This window comes from Phoxinus phoxinus (genome assembly GCF_949152265.1).
Source record: "Phoxinus phoxinus genome assembly, chromosome: 6".
NCBI lineage: Eukaryota > Metazoa > Chordata > Actinopteri > Cypriniformes > Leuciscidae > Phoxinus > Phoxinus phoxinus.
The window spans coordinates 19,758,981-19,780,535 of NC_136881.1; the positions used below are offsets into that span (position 1 = coordinate 19,758,981).

Sequence of the window (21,555 nt, forward strand, 5' to 3'; positions counted from 1 at the left end):
CGTGGCTTGAAAGCTTCACAATGATCCTGAGAGACTGATTGGTCGTCTGAGTAAATTGAGCCCGCCCCCTTGTCTCTATGACACTGTGATCCAGAGTTATGTTCAATACAAATGCGGTTTCTATGGTGTAGGACAGCCCATTTCATGGGCTGTCCTACACCATAGTACGTGAATGGGGCAACTTTGAGCCGGTCCTGCCCCCCAGGGGTGCAACTTTTACCCCATTGTGTGGTATGTTGTTACAGAGCCTAACAGCCTCTTCAAATGTGATCCAGAGTTATGTTCAATAGAATATCGCTTACTATGGTGTAGGACAGCCCATTTCATGGGCTGTCCTACACCATAGTACTTCAATGGGGCAACTTTGGGCCCCTCCTGCCCCCCAGGGGTGCAACTTTTACCCCATTGTGTGGTATGTTCTTACAGAGCCTGCCAGTCTCTTTAAATGTGCCAAATTACACGTTTCTGCGACATCCTTGCTCTGAGCAATGAGTCTGTGAATTTTGGTTGCTAAGGTGCTCGACAATGGTTGCTAGGGAGGGCCTAGGAAGTGTTGATGTGATTCATGATTGGCTGTTTGCTGCCCCGAGTCAAACGAGACCACCCTCATGTTTCTATGACTCTTCTATCCAAAGATATCCCTTTGATCTCTTTCAATGGAAGTCTATGGATTTTGTTGCTAAGGTGCTCTAAATGGTTGCTAGGGAAGTGGCCTGATAGCTTCACAATGATCCCGAGAGACTGATTGGCCGTCTGAGTAAAATGAGCCCGCCCCCTTGTCTCTATGACACTGTGATCCAGAGCTATGTTCAATACAAAATCCCTATGCAATTCCATAGGAGGAAAAACGCATGCATTTCATGGGCCGTCCTTCCCCATAGAAATGCATTGGGGAAGCTTTGGGGCGCTCCTGCCCCCCAGGGGTGCAACTTTTACCCCGTTGTGAGGTATATTCTTAAAGAGCCTGCCAGCCTCTTCAAATGTCGTAAATTTCACATTTCTACGAAATCCTCGCTCTGAGCTATGAGGCGTTTTACGTTTTTTTCAATGTAAGTCTATGCGTTTTTTTTCGCCGCTATTTCGCCCGTGGGGCGAACACCGCACCCCCGATCGCTTATAAAAGTCATAGCACACCATTCCCAAATAGGCCGCACGTTTTGACACCTCATTCATGGGTCTGCGACAAAAACTGCGGGAGGAGTAGCGCGCCGAAAAAAAAGTGGAAGAAGAAGAATAATAAGTATGAGCAATAACAATACTGTTGCCTTGCTAAAGCAAGCACCAGTAATAAGTATGAGCAATAACACTAATGTTGCTTTGCCTATGGCAAGCACCATTAACTAGAACGTACATTTCCAGAAGAAAATGTGAATGGTGCTTGCAGTGGCAAAACTCGACACTCGGTTGCTAGAGTGTGGTACATGACTGCATACGAGCCAACCACCATGTCTGTACAATGTTCTGCTGCTGAGATATGGCTTATTCATGTTGTTCAGGTGGTTGCTAGGGTGTTCTGGATGGTTGCTAGGCAGTTGCTAGGGTGTTCTGGATGGTTGCTAGGCAGTTGCTAGGGTGTTATGGGCGGTTGCTAGGCAGTTGCTAGGGTATTCTGGGTAGTTGCTATGGTGTTACTAGGTGGTTGGTAGTCGTCACAGATGGTTACTATGGTGTTTGTAGCATTTTCTTGGCATGATTTAGCACTTAGCTAATCAAAATTAGCATGTAGCTATTCACTGCTAGCATGTGTAGCATGTAGCAAGTCCTGTTTGCTAGCATGAGTCAAAAGAGCCAACCCCCATCTCTATACGATGTTCTGATGCAGAGATATACGCCTTGCAAAACGGTTGCTAGGGTAATCTGTTTGGTTGCTAGGGAGTGGCTTGGCAGCTGCCAATCATGAAGCTCCGAAGTCAGTGTGAATGTATAAACCAACCCCCATCTCTATACGATGTTTTGATGCAGAGATATAGGTCTTGCAAAATGGTTGCTAGGGTACTCTGTTTTGTTGCTAGGGAGTGGCTTGGCAGCTGCCAATCATGAAACTCCAAAGGCTGCTTGTCAGTATGAATGATATAAACCAACTCCCATGCCTCTGTGACATTCAGAATGGAAGATATCCCTGTCTGGATTTTGGTTGCTAAGGTACTCGACAATGGTTGCTAGGGAGGGGCTAGGAGGTGTTGAGGTGATTTGGGATTGGCTGTTTTCTGCCCCGAGTCAAACGAGCCAACCCTCATGTTTCTATGACACTTCTATCTAGAGATATCTATTTGATGTCTTTCAATGGAAGTCTATGGATTTTGTTGCTAAGGTGCTCTAAATGGCTGCTAGGGCGTGGCTTGATAGCTTCACAGTGATTCTGAGAGACTGATTGGTCGTCTGAGTAAAATGAGCCCGCCCCCTTGTCTCTATGACACTGTGATCCAGAGTTATGTTCAATACAAATGCGGTTTCTATGATGTAGGACAGCCCATTTCATGGGCTGTCCTACACCATAGTACATGAATGGGGCAACTTTGGGCCGGTCCTGCCCCCCAGGGGTGCAACTTTTACCCCATTGTGTGGTATGTTGTTACAGAGCCTACCAGCCTCTTCAAATGTGATCCAGAGTTATGTTCAATGGTGGTTGCTAGGTGGTTGCTAGGGTGTTCTGGGTGGTTGCTAGGCAGTTGCTAGGGAGTTATGAGGTATTTTGGGTGGTTGCTATGGTGTTACTAGGGTGTTATGAGGTATTTTGGGTGGTTGCTATGGTGTTGCTAGGGAGTTCTAAGGTATTTTGGGTGGTTGCTAGGGTGTTATGGGTGGTTCCTAGGGTGTTTTGGGTGGTTGCTATGGTGTTGCTAGGGAGTTCTAAGGTATTTTTGGTGGTTGCTAGGGGTGTTGCTAGGGAGTTCTAAGGTATTTTGAGTGGTTGTGTTATTAAACGAGTGCATTATAATGAGTGCACGAGGCCTGCGGCCTCGTGCCTATAGCCTATGGTTGCTAGGGTGCTGTAACTGGTTGCCATGGTGTTACTAGGTGGTTGGTAGTTTTCACAGATGGTTACTATGGGGTTAGGGCTAAGGTTAGGCACTCGGCCGCAGAGTATTTAAAATCTCTATTAAACGAGTGCATCATAATGAGTGCACGAGGCCTGCGGCCTCGTGCCTAGGAGTGAGTTTTTATAGAGTATTTAAAATCTCTATTAAACGAGTGCATTATAATGAGTGCACGAGGCCTACGGCCTCGTGCCTATAGCCTATGGTTGCTAGGGTGCTGTAACTGGTTGCTATGGTGTGGCTATGAAGATTTTAGGCCATTACTTATTGGCTGCTTGATAATATAAATCCTCTGAGGGAGAGAGAGGGGGAGACATGCAGGGGTGTCAGGCCCTTTGTGTCTGTGTGTGTGAAAAATGACAGTTGGGATTTGAATTTCTGAAAATTCCGCAATGTTAAGTCAATGGGGTTTTTTTGGCCGCTTTTTCGTCCGCTGTGCGAACATCGTACACCCGATCGCTTAGAAAAGATATAGCACACCTCTCCTCAATGAGCCGGTCGTTTTGACACCTCACTCAGGGGTCTGTGACAAACGGTGCAGGGCGAGTTTCGCGCCAAACTTTTGTGTGGAAGAATAATAATTATTACTAGAATGTACATTTCCAGAAGAAAATGTGAATGGTGCTTGCAGTGGCAAAAAACACGACCCGGTTGCTAGGGTGAGATACATGATTGCGTACGAGCCAACAACCATGTCTGTACGATGTTCTGCTGCTGAGATATGGCTTATTCATGTTGTCCGGGTGGTTGCTAGGGTGTTCTGGGTGGTTGCTAGGCGGTTGCTAGGGTGTTCTGGGTGGTTGCTAGGCGGTTGCTATGCAGTTGCTAGGGTATTCTGGGTGGTTGCTAGGCGGTTGCTAGGGTGTTCTGGGTGGTTGCTAGGCGGTTGCTAGGTGGTTGCTAGGGTGTTCTGGATGGTTGCTAGGCGGTTGCTAGGTGGTTGCTAGGCGGTTGCTAGGGTGTTCTGGGTGGTTGCTAGGCGGTTGCTAGGCGGTTGCTAGGGTGTTCTGGGTGGTTGCTAGGCGGTTGCTAGGGTGTTCTGGCTGGTTGCTAGGCAGTTGCTAGGGTGTTCTGGGTGGTTGCTAGGGTGTTGCTAGGCAGTTGCTAGGGTGTTCTGGGTGGTTGCTAGGGCGTTGCTAGGCGGTTGCTAGGGTATTTTTGTGGTTGCTAGGGCGTTGCTAGGCAGTTGCTAGGGTATTCTGGGTAGTTGCTATGGTGTTACTAGGTGGTTGGTAGTTGTCATAGATGGTTACTACGGTGTTTGTAGCATTTTATTGGCATGATTTAGCACTTAGCTAATCAATATTAGCATGTAGCTATTCACTGCTAGCATGTGTAGCATGTAGCAAGTCCTGTTTGCTAGCATGAGTCAAAAGAGCCAACCCCCATCTCTATACGATGTTCTGATGCAGAGATATACGCCTTGCAAAACAGTTGCTAGGGTAATCTGTTTGGTTGCTAGGGACAGGCTTGGCAGCTGCCAATCATGAAGCTCCAAAGTCAGTGTGAATGTATAAACCAACCCCCATCTCTATACGATGTTTTGATGCAGAGATATAGGTCTTGCAAAATGGTTGCTAGGGTACTCTCTTTTGTTGCTAGGGAGTGGCTTGGCAGCTGCCAATCTTGAAACTCCAAAGGCTGCTTGTCAGTATGAATGATATAAACCAACTCCCACGTCTCTATGACATTCAGAATGGAAGATATCCCTCTTTGGATTTTGGTTGCTAAGGTGCTCGAGAATGGTTGCTAGGGAGGGGCTAGGATGTGTTGAGGTGATTGGGGGTTGGCTGTTTGCTGCCCCGAGTCAAACGAGCCCACCCTCATGTTTCTATGACACTTCTATCCTGAGATATCCCTTTGATGTCTTTCAATGGAAGTCTATGGAGCTTGTTGCTAAGGAGTTCTAAATTGTTGCTAGGGCGTGGCTTGAAAGCTTCACAATGATCCTGAGAGACTGATTGGTCGTCTGAGTAAAATGAGCCCGCCCCCTTGTCTCTATGACACTGTGATCCAGAGTTATGTTCAATACAAATGCGGTTTCTATGGTGTAGGACAGCCCATTTCATGGGCTGTCCTACACCATAGTACGTGAATGGGGCAACTTTGGGCCGGTCCTGCCCCCCAGGGGTGCAACTTTTACCCCATTGTGTGGTATGTTGTTACAGAGCCTAACAGCCTCTTCAAATGTGATCCAGAGTTATGTTCAATACAAATGCGGTTTCTATGGTGTAGGACAGCCCATTTCATGGGCTGTCCTACACCATAGTACTTTATTGGGGCAACTTTGGGCCCCTCCTGCCCCCCAGGGGTGTAACTTTTACCCCATTGTGTGGTATGTTCTTACAGAGCCTACCAGCCTCTTCAAATGTGATCCAGAGTTATGTTCAGTAGAATATCGCTTACTATGGTGTAGGACAGCCCATTTCATGGGCTGTCCTACACCATAGTACTTTATTGGGGCAACTTTGGGCCCCTCCTGCCCCCCAGGGGTGCAACTTTTACCCCATTGTGTGGTATGTTCTTACAGAGCCTGCCAGTCTCTTTAAATGTGCCAAATTACACGTTTCTGCGACATCCTTGCTCTGAGCTATGAGTCTGTGAATTTTGGTTGCTAAGGTGCTCGACAATGGTTGCTAGGGAGGGGCTAGGAAGTGTTGATGTGATTCATGATTGGCTGTTTGCTGCCCCGAGTCAAACGAGCCCACCCTCATGTTTCTATGACTCTTCTATCCAGAGATATCCATTTGATCTCTTTCAATGGAAGTCTATGGAACTTGTTGCTAAGGTGCTCTAAATGGTTGCTAGGGGCGTGGCCTGATAGCTTCACAATGATCCTGAGAGACTGATTGGTCGTCTGAGTAAAATGAGCCCGCCCCCTTGTCTCTATGACACTGTGATCCAGAGTTATGTTCAATACAAAATCGCTTACTCTCTCTCTCTCTCCATTTCATGGGACGTCCTACACCATGTTAAGTCAATAGGAAAAGTTTGGGCCGCTCCTGCCCCCCAGGGGTGCAACTTTTACCCCATTGTGAGGTATGTTCTTACAGAGCCTGCCAGCCTCTCCAAATGTGGTAAATTTCACATTTCTACGAAATCCCAACTCTGAGCTATGACTCGTCAAAGTTTGACGTAATGTTAAGTCTATGCGTTTTTTCGTCGACTTTTTCGCCCCTGGGGCGACCACCGCACCCCCGATCGCTTATAAACGTCATAGCACACCATTCCCGAATAGGCCGCACGTTTTGACACCTCATTCATGTGTCTGTGACAAAAACTGCGGGAGGAGTAGCGCGTCAAAAAAGCAGTGGAATAAGAATAAAAAGAATAATAAGTATGACGGATAACAATAATGATGCCTTGCTAAAGCAAGCACCATTAACTAGAACGTACATTTCCAGAAGAAAATGTGAATGGTGCTTGCAGTGGCAAAAAACACGACCCGGTTGCTAGGGTGTTCTGGGTGGTTGTTAGGCGGTTGCTAGGGTGTTCTGGGTGGTTGCTAAGAGGTTGCTAGGGTGTTCTGGGTGTTTGCTAGGTGGTTGCTAGGCGGTTGCTAGGGTGTTCTGGGTGGTTGCTAGGCGGTTGCTAGGTGGTTGCTAGGCGGTTGCTAGGGTGTTCTGGGTGGTTGCTAGGCGGTTGCTAGGGTGTTCTGGGTGGTTGCTAGGCGGTTGCTAGGTGGTTGCTAGGTGGTTGCTAGGGTGTTCTGGATGGTTGCTAGGCGGTTGCTAGGTGGTTGCTAGGCGGTTGCTAGGGTGTTCTGGGTGGTTGCTAGGCAGTTGCTATGGTATTCTGGGTAGTTGCTATGGTGTTACTAGGTGGTTGGAAGTTGTCACAGATAGTTACTATGGTGTTTGTAGCATTTTATTGGCATGATTTAGCACTTAGCTAATCAATATTAGCATTTAGCTATTCACTGCTAGCATGTGTAGCATGTAGCAAGTCCTGTTTGCTAGCATGAGTCAAAAGAGCCAACCCCCATCTCTATACGATGTTCTGATGCAGAGATATACGCCTTGCAAAACGGTTGCTAGGGTAATCTGTTTGGTTGCTAGGGAGTGTCTTTGCATTTGCCAATCATGAAGCTCCAAAGTCAGTGTGAATGTATAAACCAACCCCCATCTCTATACGATGTTTTGATGCAGAGATATAGGTCTTGCAAAATGGTTGCTAGGGTACTCTCTTTTGTTGCTAGGGAGTGGCTTGGCAGCTGCCAATCATGAAACTTTAAAGGCTGCTTGTCAGTATGAATGATATAAACCAACTCCCACGTCTCTGTGACATTCAGAATGGAAGATATCCCTCTTTGGATTTTAGTTGCTAAGGTGCTCGACAATGGTTGCTAGGGAGGGGCTAGGATGTGTTGAGGTGATTGGGGATTGGCTGTTTGCTGCCCCGAGTCAAACAAGCCCACCCTCATGTTTCTATGACACTTATATCCTGAGATATCCCTTTGATGTCTTTCAATGGAAGTCTATGGAGCTTGTTGCTAAGGAGCTCTAAATGGTTGCTAGGGCGTGGCTTAAAAGCTTCACAATGATCCTGAGAGACTGATTGGTCGTCTGAGTAAAATGAGCCCGCCCCCTTGTCTCTATGACACTGTGATCCAGAGTTATGTTCAATACAAATGCGGTTTCTATGGTGTAGGACAGCCCATTTCATGGGCTGTCCTACACCATAGTACGTGAATGGGGCAACTTTGGGCCGGTCCTGCCCCCCGGGGGTGCAACTTTTACCCCATTGTGTGGTATGTTCTTACAGAGCCTGCCAGTCTCTTTAAATGTGCCAAATTACACGTTTCTGCGTCATCCTTGCTCTGAGCTATGAGTCTGTGAATTTTGGTTGCTAAGGTGCTCGACAATGGTTGCTAGGGAGGGGCTAGGAAGTGTTGATGTGATTCACGATTGGCTGTTTGCTGCCCCGAGTCAAACGAGCCCACCCTCATGTTTCTATGACTCTTCTATCCAGAGATATCCATTTGATCTCTTTCAATGGAAGTCTATGGAACTTGTTGCTAAGGTGCTCTAAATGGTTGCTAGGGGCGTGGCCTAATAGCTTCACAATGATCCTGAGAGACTGATTGGTCGTCTGAGTAAAATGAGCCCGCCCCCTTGTCTCTATGACACTGTGATCCAGAGTTATGTTCAATACAAAATCGCTTACTCTCTCTCTCTCTCTCCATTTCATGGGACGTCCTACACCATGTTAAGTCAATAGGAAAAGTTTGGGCCCCTCCAGCCCCCCAGGGGTGCAACTTTTACCCCATTGTGAGGTATGTTCTTACAGAGCCTGCCAACCTCTCCAAATGTGGTAAATTTCACATTTCTACGAAATCCTCGCTCTGAGCTATGACTCGTCAAAGTTTGACGTAATGTTAAGTCTATGGGATTTTTCGTCGACTTTTTCGCCCCTGGGGCGACCACCGCACCCCCGATCGCCTATAAACATCATAGCACACCATTCCCGATTAGGCCTCACGTTTTGACACCTCATTCATGGGTCTGTGACAAAAGCTGCGGGAGGAGTAGTGCGTCAAAAAAGCGGCGGAATAAAAAGAAGAAGAAGAATAATAAGTATGACGGATAACAATAATGATGCCTTGCTAAAGCAAGCACCATTAACTAGAACGTACATTTCCAGAAGAAAATGTGAATGGTGCTTGCAGTGGCAAAACTCGACACTCGGATGCTAGAGTGTGGTACATGATTGCATACGAGCCAACAACCATGTCTGTACGATGTTCTGCTGCTGAGATATGGCTTATTCATGTTGTTCGGGTGGTTGCTAGGGTGCTCTGGGTGGTTGCTAGGGTGTTCTGGGTGGTTGCTTGGGAGTTGCTAGGGTGTTTTGGGTGGTTGCTAGGTGGTTGCTAGGCGGTTGCAAGGCGGTTGCTAGGCAGTTGCTAGGGTGTTCTGGGTGGTTGCTAGGGTGTTGCTAGGCGGTTGCTAGGGTGTTCTGGGAGGTTGCTAGGTGGTTGCTAGGCGGTTGCTAGGGTATTCTGAATGGTTGCTAGGCGGTTGCTAGGGTCTTCTGGGTGGTTGCTAGGGTGTTGCTAGGCAGTTGCTAGGGTGTTCTGGGTGGTTGCTAGGCGGTTGCTAGGCGGGTGTTAGGGGTGGTTGCTAGGCGGTTGCTAGGGTGTTCTGGGTGGTTGCTAGGCGGTTGCTAGGGTGTTCTGGGTGGTTGCTAGGCGGTTGCTATGTGGTTGCTAGGGTGTTCTGGGTGGTTGCTAGGCGGTTGCTAGGGTGTTCTGGATGGTTGCTAGGCGGTTGCTAGGCGGTTGCTAGGGTGTTCTGGGTGGTTGCTAGGCAGTTGCTAGGGTATTCTGGGTAGTTGCTATGGTGTTACTAAGTGGTTGGTAGTTGTCACAGATGGTTACTATGGAGTTTGTAGCATTTTCTTGGCATGATTTAGCACTTAGCTAATCAAAATTAGCATGTAGCTATTCACTGCTAGCATGTGTAGGATGTAGCAAGTCCTGTTTGCTAGCATGAGTCAAAAGAGCCAACCTCCATCTCTATACGATGTTCTGATGCTGAGATATACGCCTTGTAAAACGGTTGCTAGGGTAATCTGTTTGGTTGCTAGGGAGTGTCTTGGCATTTGCCAATCATGAAGCTCCAAAGTCAGTGTGAATGTATAAACCAACCCCCATCTCTATACGATGTTTTGATGCAGAGACATAGGTCTTGCAAAATGGTTGCTAGGGTACTCTCTTTTGTTGCTAGGGAGTGGCTTGGCAGCTGCCAATCATGAAATTCCAAAGGCTGCTTGTCAGTATGAATGATATAAACCAACTCCCACGTCTCTGTGACATTCAGAATGGAAGATATCCCTCTTTGGATTTTGGTTGCTAAGGTGCTCGACAATGGTTGCTAGGGAGGGGCTAGGATGTGTTGAGGTGATTGGGGATTGGCTGTTTGCTGCCCCGAGTCAAACGAGCCCACCCTCATGTTTCTATGACACTTATATCCTGAGATATCCCTTTGATGTCTTTCAATGGAAGTCTATGGAGCTTGTTGCTAAGGAGCTCTAAATGGTTGCTAGGGCGTCGCTTGAAAGCTTCACAATGATCCTGAGAGACTGATTGGTCGTCTGAGTAAAATGAGCCCGCCCCCTTGTCTCTATGACACTGTGATCCAGAGTTATGTTCAATACAAATGCGGTTTCTATGGTGTAGGACAGCCCATTTCATGGGCTGTCCTACACCATAGTACTTCATTGGGGCAACTTTGGGCTGGTCCTGCCCCCCAGGGGTGCAACTTTTACCCCATTGTGTGGTATGTTGTTACAGAGCCTACCAGCCTCTTCAAATGTGATCCAGAGTTATGTTCAATAGAATATCGCTTACTATGGTGTAGGACAGCCCATTTCATGGGCTGTCCTACACCATAGTACTTCATTGGGGCAACTTTGGGCCCCTCCTGCCCCCCAGGGGTGCAACTTTTACCCCATTGTGTGGTATGTTCTTACAGAGCCTGCCAGTCTCTTTAAATGTGCCAAATTACACGTTTCTGCGACATCCTTGCTCTGAGCTACGAGTCTGTGAATTTTGGTTGCTAAGGTGCTCGACAATGGTTGCTAGGGAGGGGCTAGGAAGTGTTGATGTGATTCATGATTGGCTGTTTGCTGCCCCGAGTCAAACGAGACCACCCTCATGTTTCTATGACTCTTCTATCCAGAGATATCCATTTGATCTCTTTCAATGGAAGTCTATGGAACTTGTTGCTAAGGTGCTCTAAATGGTTGCTAGGGGCGTGGCCTGATAGCTTCACAATGACCCTGAGAGACTGATTGGTCGTCTGAGTAAAATGAGCCCGCCCCCTTGTCTCTATGACACTGTGATCCAGAGTTATGGTCAATACAAAATCGCTTACTCTCTCTCTCTCTCCATTTCATGGGCCGTCCTACACCATGTTAAGTCAATGGGAAACTTTCGGGCGCTCCTGCCCCCCAGGGGTGCAACTTTTTCCCCATTGTGAGGTATATTCTTAAAGAGCCTGCCAGTCTCTCCAAATGTGGTAAATTTCACATTTCTACGAAATCCTCGCTCTGAGCTATGAGGCGTCAAAGTTTGACGTAATGTTAAGTCTATGGGATTTTTCGGCGACTTTTTCGCCCCTGGGGCGAACACCGCACCCCCGATCGCTTGTAAAAGTCATAGCACACCATTCCCGAATAGGCCGCACGATTTGACACCTCATTCATGGGTCTGTGACAAAAACTGCGGGAGGAGTAGCGCGTCAAAAAAACGGCGGAATAAGAAGTAGGAAGAATAATAAGTATGACGGATAACAATAATGATGCCTTGCTAAAGCAAGCACCATTAACTAGAACGTACATTTCCAGAAGAAAATGTGAATGGTGCTTGCAGTGGCAAAACTCGACACTCGGTTGCTAGGGTGTTCTGGGAGGTTGCTATGATGATGCTAAGGTGTTCAGGGTGGTTGCTGTCGTGTTGCTAGGCGGTTGCTAGGGTATTCTGGGTGGTTGCTAGGGCGGTTGCTAGGCAGTTGCTAGGTTCTTTTGGGTGGTTGCTAGGCGGTTGCTAGGGTGTTCTGGGTGGTTGCTAGGCGGTTGCTAGGGTCTTCTGTGTGGTTGCTAGGGCGTTGTTAGGCAGTTGCTAGGGTGTTCTGGGTGGTTGCTAGGCGGTTGCTAGGGTGTTCTGGGTGGTTGCTAGGTGGTTGCTAGGCGGTTGCTAGGGTTTTCTGGGTGGTTGCTAGGCGGTTGTTAGGTGGTTGCTAGGGTGTTCTGGGTGGTCGCTAGGCGGTTGCTAGGCGGTTGCTAGGTGGTTGCTAGGGTGTTCTGGGTGGTTGCTAGGCGGTTGCTAGGGTATTCTGGGTGGTTGCTAGGGTGTTGCTAGGGTGTTCTGGGTGGTTGCTAGGGCGTTGCTAGGCAGTTGCTAGGGTGTTCTGGGTAGTTGCTATGGTGTTACTATGTTGTTTGTAGTTGTCACAGATGGTTACTATGGAGTTTGTAGCATTTTCTTGGCATGATTTAGCACTTAGCTAATCAAAATTAGCATGTAGCTATTCACTGCTAGCATGTGTAGCATGTAGCAAGTCCTGTTTGCTAGCATGAGTCAAAAGAGCCAACCCCCATCTCTATACGATGTTCTGATGCAGAGATATACGCCTTGCAAAACGGTTGCTAGGGTAATCTGTTTGGTTGCTAGGGAGTGTCTTGGCATTTGCCAATCATGAAGCTCCAAAGTCAGTGTGAATGTATAAAGCAACCCCCATCTCTATACGATGTTTTGATGCAGAGATATAGGTCTTGCAAAATGGTTGCTAGGGTACTCTCTTTTGTTGCTAGGGAGTGGCTTGGCAGCTGCCAATCATGAAACTCCAAAGGCTGCTTGTCAGTATGAATGATATAAACCAACTCCCACGTCTCTGTGACATTCAGAATGGAAGATATCCCTCTTTGGATTTTGGTTGCTAAGGTGCTCGACAATGGTTGCTAGGGAGGGGCTAGGATGTGTTGAGGTGATTGGGGATTGGCTGTTTGCTGCCCCGAGTCAAACGAGCCAACCCTCGTGTTTCTATGACACTTATATCCTGAGATATCCCTTTGATGTCTTTCAATGGAAGTCTATGAAGCTTGTTGCTAAGGAGCTCTAAATAGTTGCTAGGGCGTGGCTTGAAAGTTTCACAATGATCCTGAGAGACTGATTGGTCGTCTGAGTAAAATGAGCCTGCCCCCTTGTCTCTATGACACTGTGATCCAGAGTTATGTTCAATACAAATGCGGTTTCTATGGTGTAGGACAGCCCATTTCATGGGCTGTCCTACACCATAGTACGTGAATGGGGCAACTTTGGGCCCCTCCTGCCCCCCAGGGGTGCAACTTTTACCCCATTGTGTGGTATGTTGTTACAGAGCCTACCAGCCTCTTCAAATGTGATCCAGAGTTATGTTCAATAGAATATCGCTTACTATGGTGTAGGACAGCCCATTTCATGGGCTGTCCTACACCATAGTACTTCATTGGGGCAACTTTGGGCCCCTCCTGCCCCCCAGGGGTGCAACTTTTACCCCATTGTGTGCTATGTTGTTACAGAGCCTACCAGCCTCTTCAAATGTGATCCAGAGTTATGTTCAATAGAATATCGCTTACTATGGTGTAGGACAGCCCATTTCATGGGCTGTCCTACACCATAGTACTTCATTGGGGCAACTTTGGGCCCCTCCTGCCCCCCAGGGGTGCAACTTTTACCCCATTGTGTGGTATGTTCTTACAGAGCCTGCCAGTCTCTTTAAATGTGCCAAATTACACGCTTCTGCGACATCCTTGTTCTGAGCTATGAGTCTGTGAATTTTGGTTGCTAAGGTGCTCGACAATGGTTGCTAGGGAGGGGCTAGGAAGTGTTGATGTGATTCATGATTGGCTGTTTGCTGCCCCGAGTCAAACGAGACCACCCTCATGTTTCTATGACTCTTCTATCCAGAGATATCCATTTGATCTCTTTCAATGGATGTCTATGGAACTTGTTGCTAAGGTGCTCTAAATGGTTGCTAGGGGCGTGGCCTGATAGCTTCACAATGATCCGGAGAGACTGATTGGTCGTCTGAGTAAAATGAGCCCGCCCCCTTGTCTCTATGACACTGTGATCCAGAGTTATGTTCAATACAAAATCGCTTACTCTCTCTCTCTCTCCATTTCATGGGACGTCCTACACCATGTTAAGTCAATAGGAAAAGTTTGGGCCGCTCCTGCCCCCCAGGGGTGCAACTTTTACGCCATTGTGAGGTATGTTCTTACAGAGCCTGCCAGCCTCTCCAAATTTGGTAAATTTCACATTTCTACGAAATCCCAACTCTGAGCTATGACTCGTCAAAGTTTGACGTAATGTTAAGTCTATGCGTTTTTTCGTCGACTTTTTCGCCCCTGGGGCGACCACCGCACCCCCGATCGCTTATAAAAGTCATAGCACACCATTCCCGAATAGGCCGCACGTTTTGACACCTCATTCAGGGGTCTGTGACAAAAGCTGCGGGAGGAGTAGCGCGTCAAAAAAGCGGCGGAATAAAAAGAAGAAGAAGAATAACTAGAACGTACATTTCCAGAAGAAAATGTGAATGGTGCTTGCAGTGGCAAAACTCGACACTCGGTTGCTAGGGTGTTCTGGGAGGTTGCTATGATGATGCTAAGGTGTTCAGGGTGGTTGCTGTCGTGTTGCTAGGCGGTTGCTAGGGTATTCTGGGTGGTTGCTAGGGCGGTTGCTAGGCAGTTGCTAGGTTCTTTTGGGTGGTTGCTAGGCGGTTGCTAGGGTGTTCTGGGTGGTTGCTAGGCGGTTGCTAGGGTCTTCTGTGTGGTTGCTAGGGCGTTGTTAGGCAGTTGCTAGGGTGTTCTGGGTGGTTGCTAGGCGGTTGCTAGGGTGTTCTGGGTGGTTGCTAGGTGGTTGCTAGGCGGTTGCTAGGGTTTTCTGGGTGGTTGCTAGGCGGTTGTTAGGTGGTTGCTAGGGTGTTCTGGGTGGTCGCTAGGCGGTTGCTAGGCGGTTGCTAGGTGGTTGCTAGGGTGTTCTGGGTGGTTGCTAGGCGGTTGCTAGGGTATTCTGGGTGGTTGCTAGGGTGTTCTGGGTGGTTGCTAGGGCGTTGCTAGGCAGTTGCTAGGGTGTTCTGGGTAGTTGCTATGGTGTTACTATGTTGTTTGTAGTTGTCACAGATGGTTACTATGGAGTTTGTAGCATTTTCTTGGCATGATTTAGCACTTAGCTAATCAAAATTAGCATGTAGCTATTCACTGCTAGCATGTGTAGCATGTAGCAAGTCCTGTTTGCTAGCATGAGTCAAAAGAGCCAACCCCCATCTCTATACGATGTTCTGATGCAGAGATATACGCCTTGCAAAACGGTTGCTAGGGTAATCTGTTTGGTTGCTAGGGAGTGTCTTGGCATTTGCCAATCATGAAGCTCCAAAGTCAGTGTGAATGTATAAAGCAACCCCCATCTCTATACGATGTTTTGATGCAGAGATATAGGTCTTGCAAAATGGTTGCTAGGGTACTCTCTTTTGTTGCTAGGGAGTGGCTTGGCAGCTGCCAATCATGAAACTCCAAAGGCTGCTTGTCAGTATGAATGATATAAACCAACTCCCACGTCTCTGTGACATTCAGAATGGAAGATATCCCTCTTTGGATTTTGGTTGCTAAGGTGCTCGACAATGGTTGCTAGGGAGGGGCTAGGATGTGTTGAGGTGATTGGGGATTGGCTGTTTGCTGCCCCGAGTCAAACGAGCCAACCCTCGTGTTTCTATGACACTTATATCCTGAGATATCCCTTTGATGTCTTTCAATGGAAGTCTATGAAGCTTGTTGCTAAGGAGCTCTAAATAGTTGCTAGGGCGTGGCTTGAAAGTTTCACAATGATCCTGAGAGACTGATTGGTCGTCTGAGTAAAATGAGCCTGCCCCCTTGTCTCTATGACACTGTGATCCAGAGTTATGTTCAATACAAATGCGGTTTCTATGGTGTAGGACAGCCCATTTCATGGGCTGTCCTACACCATAGTACGTGAATGGGGCAACTTTGGGCCCCTCCTGCCCCCCAGGGGTGCAACTTTTACCCCATTGTGTGGTATGTTGTTACAGAGCCTACCAGCCTCTTCAAATGTGATCCAGAGTTATGTTCAATAGAATATCGCTTACTATGGTGTAGGACAGCCCATTTCATGGGCTGTCCTACACCATAGTACTTCATTGGGGCAACTTTGGGCCCCTCCTGCCCCCCAGGGGTGCAACTTTTACCCCATTGTGTGCTATGTTGTTACAGAGCCTACCAGCCTCTTCAAATGTGATCCAGAGTTATGTTCAATAGAATATCGCTTACTATGGTGTAGGACAGCCCATTTCATGGGCTGTCCTACACCATAGTACTTCATTGGGGCAACTTTGGGCCCCTCCTGCCCCCCAGGGGTGCAACTTTTACCCCATTGTGTGGTATGTTCTTACAGAGCCTGCCAGTCTCTTTAAATGTGCCAAATTACACGCTTCTGCGACATCCTTGTTCTGAGCTATGAGTCTGTGAATTTTGGTTGCTAAGGTGCTCGACAATGGTTGCTAGGGAGGGGCTAGGAAGTGTTGATGTGATTCATGATTGGCTGTTTGCTGCCCCGAGTCAAACGAGACCACCCTCATGTTTCTATGACTCTTCTATCCAGAGATATCCATTTGATCTCTTTCAATGGATGTCTATGGAACTTGTTGCTAAGGTGCTCTAAATGGTTGCTAGGGGCGTGGCCTGATAGCTTCACAATGATCCGGAGAGACTGATTGGTCGTCTGAGTAAAATGAGCCCGCCCCCTTGTCTCTATGACACTGTGATCCAGAGTTATGTTCAATACAAAATCGCTTACTCTCTCTCTCTCTCCATTTCATGGGACGTCCTACACCATGTTAAGTCAATAGGAAAAGTTTGGGCCGCTCCTGCCCCCCAGGGGTGCAACTTTTACGCCATTGTGAGGTATGTTCTTACAGAGCCTGCCAGCCTCTCCAAATTTGGTAAATTTCACATTTCTACGAAATCCCAACTCTGAGCTATGACTCGTCAAAGTTTGACGTAATGTTAAGTCTATGCGTTTTTTCGTCGACTTTTTCGCCCCTGGGGCGACCACCGCACCCCCGATCGCTTATAAAAGTCATAGCACACCATTCCCGAATAGGCCGCACGTTTTGACACCTCATTCAGGGGTCTGTGACAAAAGCTGCGGGAGGAGTAGCGCGTCAAAAAAGCGGCGGAATAAAAAGAAGAAGAAGAATAACTAGAACGTACATTTCCAGAAGAAAATGTGAATGGTGCTTGCAGTGGCAAAAAACACGACCCGGTTGCTAGGGTGTTCTTGGAGTTTGCTATGAAGATGCTAAGGTGTTCTGGGTGGTTGCTAGGCGGTTGCTAGGGTGTTATGGGTGGTTGCTAGGGTGTTAAGGGTGGTTGCTAGGCGGTTGCTAGGGAGTTCTGGGTGGTTGCTAGGCGGTTGCTAGGGTGTTCTGGGTGGTTGCTAGGCGGTTGCTAGGGTGTTCTGGGTGGTTGCTAGGCGGTTGCTAGGGTGTTCTGGGTGGTTGCTAGGGTGTTATTGGTGGTTGCTAGGGTGTTATGGGTGGTTGCTAGGCGGTTGCTAGGGAGTTCTGGGTGGTTGCTAGGCGGTTGCTAGGGTGTTCTGGGTGGTTGCTAGGCGGTTGCTAGGCGGTTGCTAGGCGGTTGCTAGGGTGTCCTGGGTGGTTGCTAGGCGGTTGCTAGGGTGTTCTGGGTGGTTGCTAGGCGGTTGCTAGGGTGTTCTGGGTGGTTGCTAGGCAGTTGCTAGGGTGTTCTGGGTAGTTGCTATGGTGTTACTAGGTGGTTGGTAGTTGTCACAGATGGTTACTATGGTGTTTGTAGCATTTTCTTGGCATGATTTAGCACTTAGCTAATCAAAATTAGCATGTAGCTATTCACTGCTAGCATGTGTAGCATGTATCAAGTCCTGTTTGCTAGCATGAGTCAAAAGAGCCAACCCCCATCTCTATACGATGTTCTGATGCAGAGATATACGTCTTGCAAAACGGTTGCTAGGGTAATCTGTTTGGTTGCTAGGGAGTGGCTTGGCAGCTGCCAATCATGAAGCTCCAAAGTCAGTGTGAATGTATAAACCAACCCCCATCTCTATACGATGTTTTGATGCAGAGATATAGGTCTTGCAAAATGGTTGCTAGGGTACTCTGTTTTGTTGCTAGGGAGTGGCTCGGCAGCTGCCAATCATGAAACTCCAAAGGCTACTTGTCAGTATGAATGATATAAACCAACTCCCATGCCTCTGTGACATTCAGAATGCAAGATATCCCTGTCTGGGTTTTGGTTGCTAAGGTACTCGACAATGGTTGCTAGGGAGGGGCTAGGAAGTGTTGAGGTGATTCGGGATTGGCTGTTTGCTTCCCCGAGTCAAACGAGCCAACCCTCGTGTTTCTATGACACTTCTATCCAGAGATATCCATTTGATGTCTTTCAATGGAAGTCTATGGATTTTGTTGCTAAGGTGCTCTAAATGGTTGCTAGGGTGTGGCTTGATAGCTTCACAGTGATCCTGAGAGACTGATTGGTCGTCTGAGTAAAATGAGCCCGCCCCCTTGTCTCTATGACACTGTGATCCAGAGTTATGTTCAATACAAAATCGCTTACTATGGTGTAGGACGGCCCATTTCATGGGCTGTCCTACACCATAGTACTTCATTGGGGCAACTTTGGGCCCCTCCTGCCCCCCAGGGGTGCAACTTTTACCCCATTGTGTGGTATGTTGTTACAGAGCCTACCAGCCTCTTCAAATGTGATCCAGAGTTATGTTCAATAGAATATCGCTTACTATGGTGTAGAACAGCCCATTTCATGGGCTGTCCTACACCATAGTACTTCATTGGGGCAACTTTGGGCCCCTCCTGCCCCCCAGGGGTGCAACTTTTACCCCATCGTGTGGTATGTTCTTACAGAGCCTGTCAGTCTCTTTAAATGTGCCAAATTACACGTTTCTGCGACATCCTTGCTCTGAGCTATGAGTCTGTGAATTTTGGTTGCTAAGGTGCTCGACAATGGTTGCTAGGGAGGGGCTAGGAAGTGTTGATGTGATTCATGATTGGCTGTTTGCTGCCCCGAGTCAAACGAGCCCACCCTCATGTTTCTATGACTCTTCTATCCAGAGATATCCATTTGATCTCTTTCAATGGAAGTCTATGGAACTTGTTGCTAAGGTGCTCTAAATGGTTGCTAGGGGCGTGGCCTGATAGCTTCACAATGATCCGGAGAGACTGATTGGTCGTCTGAGTAAAATGAGCCCGGCCCCTTGTCTCTATGACACTGTGATCCAGAGTTATGTTCAATACAAAATCGCTTACTCTCTCTCTCTCTCCATTTCATGGGACGTCCTACACCATGTTAAGTCAATAGGAAAAGTTTGGGCCGCTCCTGCCCCCCAGGGGTGCAACTTTTACCCCATTGTGAGTTATGTTCTTACAGAGCCTGCCAGCCTCTCCAAATGTGGTAAATTTCACATTTCTACGAAATCCCAACTCTGAGCTATGACTCGTCAAAGTTTGACGTAATGTTAAGTCTATGCGTTTTTTCGTCGACTTTTTCGCCCCTGGGGCGACCACCGCACCCCCGATCGCTTATAAAAGTCATAGCACACCATTCCCGAATAGGCCGCACGTTTTGACACCTCATTCAGGGGTCTGTGACAAAAGCTGCGGGAGGAGTAGCGCGTCAAAAAAGCGGCGGAATAAAAAGAATAAAAAAAAGAATAATAAGTATGAGCAATAACACTAATGTGCTTTGCCTATAGGCAAGCACCATTAATAAGTATGACGGATAACAATAATGATGCCTTGCTAAAGCAAGCACCATTAATAAGTATGACGGATAACAATAATGATGCCTTGCTAAAGCAAGCACCATTAATAATAAGTATGAGCAATAACACTAATGTTGCTTTGCCTATAGGCAAGCACCATTAATAAAATGGAACAAAAATTGACTGTCGAATATTATAGGTTGTATTTTTAAACAAAATGAACATTTTGGAAGCGAAATCTGAAAGGTGAATATGGATTATTTAATTTTTTATAATGAAAGTGTGTGAAATGTGAAATTTAAATATCCACAGCTTAAATATACAACCATGTTGAATTTCAGCCCATAAAAATGCACGCCCTAAGATTCAATGCTTTAAAATGCAAGCAATGTTTAAAGGAGAACTCTGGTCAATTTTAACATTGAGCTCAATTTTTAGTAAATTTGGAGTGCTGTCAATACAGAGAACAACGACAAAAATCGGTTATGCCTACACCGTGTTATCCTCTTTTTAAAATTTGCACCCTATTGACTTGAATGGGGTCTAATTTTAAACCTGCTTTTATTTCTCTTATCATCCTTGATGTGTCATACAAGTGCCCAGCCATGTTGAGTGATTCCTTCAGAGTGAACACGAGTGAATCTGACTGCAGTAGCTGTGAAAGATATTAATAAAAATGATGTTATATCAGCCAGCGCACATACCTGTATTTAGTTCCTGTTTTCGGTCGAAGTCCAAAGTAGTCGATTGTCGAGTTCACTCCAAGTCAGACCCCATTCAAGTCAATAGGTTGCAAATTTTAAAAAGGATAACACTTTTGACGTTGTTCTCTGTATTGACAGCACTCCAAATTTACAAAAAATTGAGCTTAATGTTAAAATTGACCGGAGTTCTCCTTTAAAGTTACACTAAGAAATTTAGTTTTTGTCAAACAGTGGAATACTTGCACTGTCGTAAATACAATAATAAAGTAGCCTACTGCGTTTGCTGGCTTATAACGTTTTCACATGATTGCAGCTAAGTAAATAGCCTAGTCTAGGCCTACTGTATAATTTCATTTGTGTTTTTTTATTGTAATGTAAACATTACAAAATGCTAGATGACATCAATAAAGTTAAATGTACGTCGCATTATTTCATAACATTGGCCGTTATGACGGCCGTTATGATGTCATTAGACATGATTATTGCAATTTATCATAATAGTTTGCAAATTGTGCTCGTTTACACTATTTACAACCTCTAGGCTTATTTATGTCCTGATAATTATGAGATATTGACAACTGTTCTCAGGATAATCGCAGGAATCAACGTCAACAGCGTTGTCTGATATAATGGATGAATAAACAGCATCGTAAAAAAAATTGGCATACTACAAGCAAGCGCAACTACATAGAACGCAAACAAGTTTAAAAATAAGAGATTTATTTACTAGTCCAACAAGATCGGCAGGTCATCATCGCTGTTGCATCTAGTGCTGCTTTTTAGCTCGCGCCAACGAGTGAAAGCCTGACCGAGTGGGACTCTTGTCTGGTTCCTCACGCGGTCAGATTCTCTTTTCCTTTTCCTAGTCTCTTCTGACCGCGTTTTCTTTTCTTTTTCCATCGTCGATTATCACGCAAAGGTATCACGTCTGAAATGCACGCAAGTGTATTCGTGCTTCATATGTTGTTAATGTGTGTGACGTCGTTGCCGTAAAGCAAGTCGTGATTCTCACGAGATTTGTCAGGGGCGCTCCTCTCAAACTTGCATTGCTGGTTTTTCCAGCGGTGTCCCCCCCAAGCTTTACTACCAGGATGATTCGCCCTACTATGAGTTTGTTTACCACCAAAATGACTTTAAAGCTGTTATATTAAGGTACAATTTCTACATAGTGTGCCTTTAATGCAATGCATATTTTTTTAAGTAGTGCATTTCAACAAGCTTTTGTGTTTCAAAAACATTTGGCATTATTGTACTTCCATATCAAAACAATATCAAAACTTCCCACAAAGCCTAAACCATCAATTTTTTTCCATCTCAAACAGCAAGACAACAGCACCTTATGTCCTTTAAGCTCCACTTTAGGGTTGTTTTCAATCTCCCATAAGCCTTCATTGAAGCCCTTCCTTTTGTTTGGTTTGCCATATTTGTCTTTGTTAGTCAAATAGGGGAAGATGTCTTTGGGACCCAAGAATGCTCTGAAACATTAAACAGAAAGCACATT

The 21,555-nt window shown here is 46.6% G+C and overlaps 1 protein-coding gene across 4 annotated transcripts in view; it reads right to left on the bottom strand.

Annotated features, from left to right (window-relative positions):
• Nucleotides 1-21,555, bottom strand: part of psip1a (PC4 and SFRS1 interacting protein 1a) — a 148,743-nt gene that overhangs the window by 73,680 nt on the left and 53,508 nt on the right. For all 4 annotated transcript variants that reach the window (XM_079615994.1, XM_079615992.1, XM_079615993.1 and 1 more), the window contains exon 4: nucleotides 21,391-21,529. In XM_079615994.1, the coding sequence (XP_079472120.1) occupies nucleotides 21,391-21,529 (139 nt within the window). The remainder of the gene's footprint in view (nucleotides 1-21,390; nucleotides 21,530-21,555) is intronic.